Source organism: Heptranchias perlo, chromosome 13 (assembly GCF_035084215.1).
Source record: "Heptranchias perlo isolate sHepPer1 chromosome 13, sHepPer1.hap1, whole genome shotgun sequence".
Classification (NCBI taxonomy): domain Eukaryota; kingdom Metazoa; phylum Chordata; class Chondrichthyes; order Hexanchiformes; family Hexanchidae; genus Heptranchias; species Heptranchias perlo.
Window position 1 is genome coordinate 28,966,337 of NC_090337.1, and position 2,189 is coordinate 28,968,525.

The 2,189-nt window shown below is 42.4% G+C and overlaps 1 protein-coding gene across 1 annotated transcript in view; it reads right to left on the reverse strand.

Annotated features, from left to right (window-relative positions):
• Nucleotides 1-1,675, reverse strand: part of LOC137331445 (chloride channel protein 2-like) — a 412,704-nt gene extending 411,029 nt beyond the window's left edge. The window contains exon 1 of the mRNA XM_067995242.1: nt 1,405-1,675. Coding sequence (XP_067851343.1) covers nt 1,405-1,455 — 51 coding nt within the window. The 5' untranslated portion in view covers nt 1,456-1,675. The remainder of the gene's footprint in view (nt 1-1,404) is intronic.
• Nucleotides 1,676-2,189: the final 514 nt, after the last annotated feature.

Consider the following 2,189-nt stretch of genomic DNA (forward strand, 5'->3'; position numbering starts at 1 on the left):
TGAGGCAAAGAAAGTCAAATTTACACATTAGAATAATTATAAGTATTAGGATTTTTTTTAAAACTCTTTATATTTTAAAAACAAAAAAGTTAAAAACTGAAACCTTCACAATTTGGTCCCTATTCCTAGCCCACTGCCAGTACTTGCTTGACCTGCCAGTAGAGTTATCACAAATCACACACCAAACATTTGGAGTATACTCCATTCAGCCCAAAATAGAACAATTGTCAGAGACCCATTGGCACAACCAAAACACACCAGGCACTGCCACTATGGTGAGCAAAGCAGCATGCACAAGTTCCATTGTCACTCCCTGGAATCGGTCCCCACAGTCACCCACAACTCTTAACTCACTATTAGAATCTGCCATGCATAATATACAATGCACAATGTGCATTGTGAATGTAATGTTCTTTGGTTGAAACACAGTAACATACAAGTGCAATGAAACTAAAGCCCCCCCACTATATTTGAGGATGTTTCAGTTGAAGAATCCTGTTTCTGGGACACTCCGAAGCTTTCTTCTTGAAAAACACTCTACCATGGGCACTGCTTTCACTGTACACTATGGGTGCTTCTCTGTCTATAATTTAGGGGCACTTTTACTAATCTGCCCATTCCCATTCCAGATAATGTCTTATTTCACCAAATCACAATGCCTGTCAACATTTGAAACTGTTGTTTCTTATAAATGGCAATGGGTGCACAGCTAATAAATAGAAAGTACTGGGGAAAGTTCCAAATTCAGCACAGGTCTGGGGTTGTGTAATCAAATTAATTGCTCAGAAGAGGTCCCATCGATTCAGCCTAGTGACACCAGCGGTTGGCAGATGGTTTGTATTGGGTGAGGCCTTTGAGGCAAAAAAAAATAGCAATTCTAAGAGAGAGTGTTGTTTGGCAGTTTCGATTATGTATTTTTGATCTCAAAATAATTTTGCTATGAATGAAAAACAGTGTTGAACAATTTGTAGTGAATGGCGCGATTATTCGCCTACACTTAGCAACCAAGAAATTATTCCAGAATAGTTACCAATGGCATAACACAAAATATCTACATGTTTTTATGTACTTGCTATATTTTAACTCTTTCGAATTATCAAGGCCGGATATTATTGGAGAAAGTGCACGCGTTCTCAACACGTTCGGAGTGGTGTTTACATCTGACAAAATAGCTGTTATTTATCCCATCTGTACCGTGAACACTAAACACCACATTACTGCAGTGAAACTCTCACCAACTTGTAGGATTGGACAGCTGGACGTGTAAACTGAACTAGAAGTAAACCCAAACCTACAGGGAAAGGCTAAACCTGCGCCGACGCGAGTTGCCCAGCCGCTTAGTTGGACGGCGTGATGCTGAAACACGCTCGCTTGCAGTACCAAAACGGTTAAAAGGGTTCTTACCAAAGTTTGCTCGTAGTGGAGCGCCCCCCGATTTGCTTCGACTCCAGCCATGTCTGCAATCTGCCAGCGCAACCCGCCGCTGTGTCAATTTCAGCCGTGGAGCGCACCACTTGCCGGAGCGGGTGTGGGGGTGACGCCGTCTGTCACCCACACTGACACACGGCCCTGCGGGCACACCAAGCCGCCCGAGACCCTCTCCTGTCGAATGATGACCTTCTTTCACTCCCCGCCGCCACAAGCAGCTGTCGGCGCGAGTTATTTTGCGATTGTGAGCGATTCGGAATCACCCTTCCTCACCCATATCCTTTGTTGTGTAACAATACACTACACCACTTGAAGGGAGCAGAGTTCCGGATATTTATTACCATCACAGCAGGAGGGACGTGCCGAGTTCTTTTTCGGTGGATAGAAGCACTTGTTCACCAAACTGTCACAGACAATACTGTGTGAATGTGTTTGTAATCATATTGTAATGATACCAAATGTATGAAACATTAACAATCTGACATTTTGTCATATTGTTGTTGTATCATGTAACTACCTGGATGGTAGAAGGCGAACTATATGGGCCCTGGTCTTTTTTCGTCCAGCAATTCCTATGTTTTTAAATTTCTCCACTGTTCATCTTACAGTTTTTTGTGCCACTGTGTTTCCTTTAGAAGAATCACACAGGATAGTCGACGTCTAATACGGTCAATTCCTGTGAAATGAATAATGTGTTTCCTTTTTTTGTTTAGTATCTAATATTTGTGTGGGTGCTCTCACATTCTGATCGGATTCTTTCT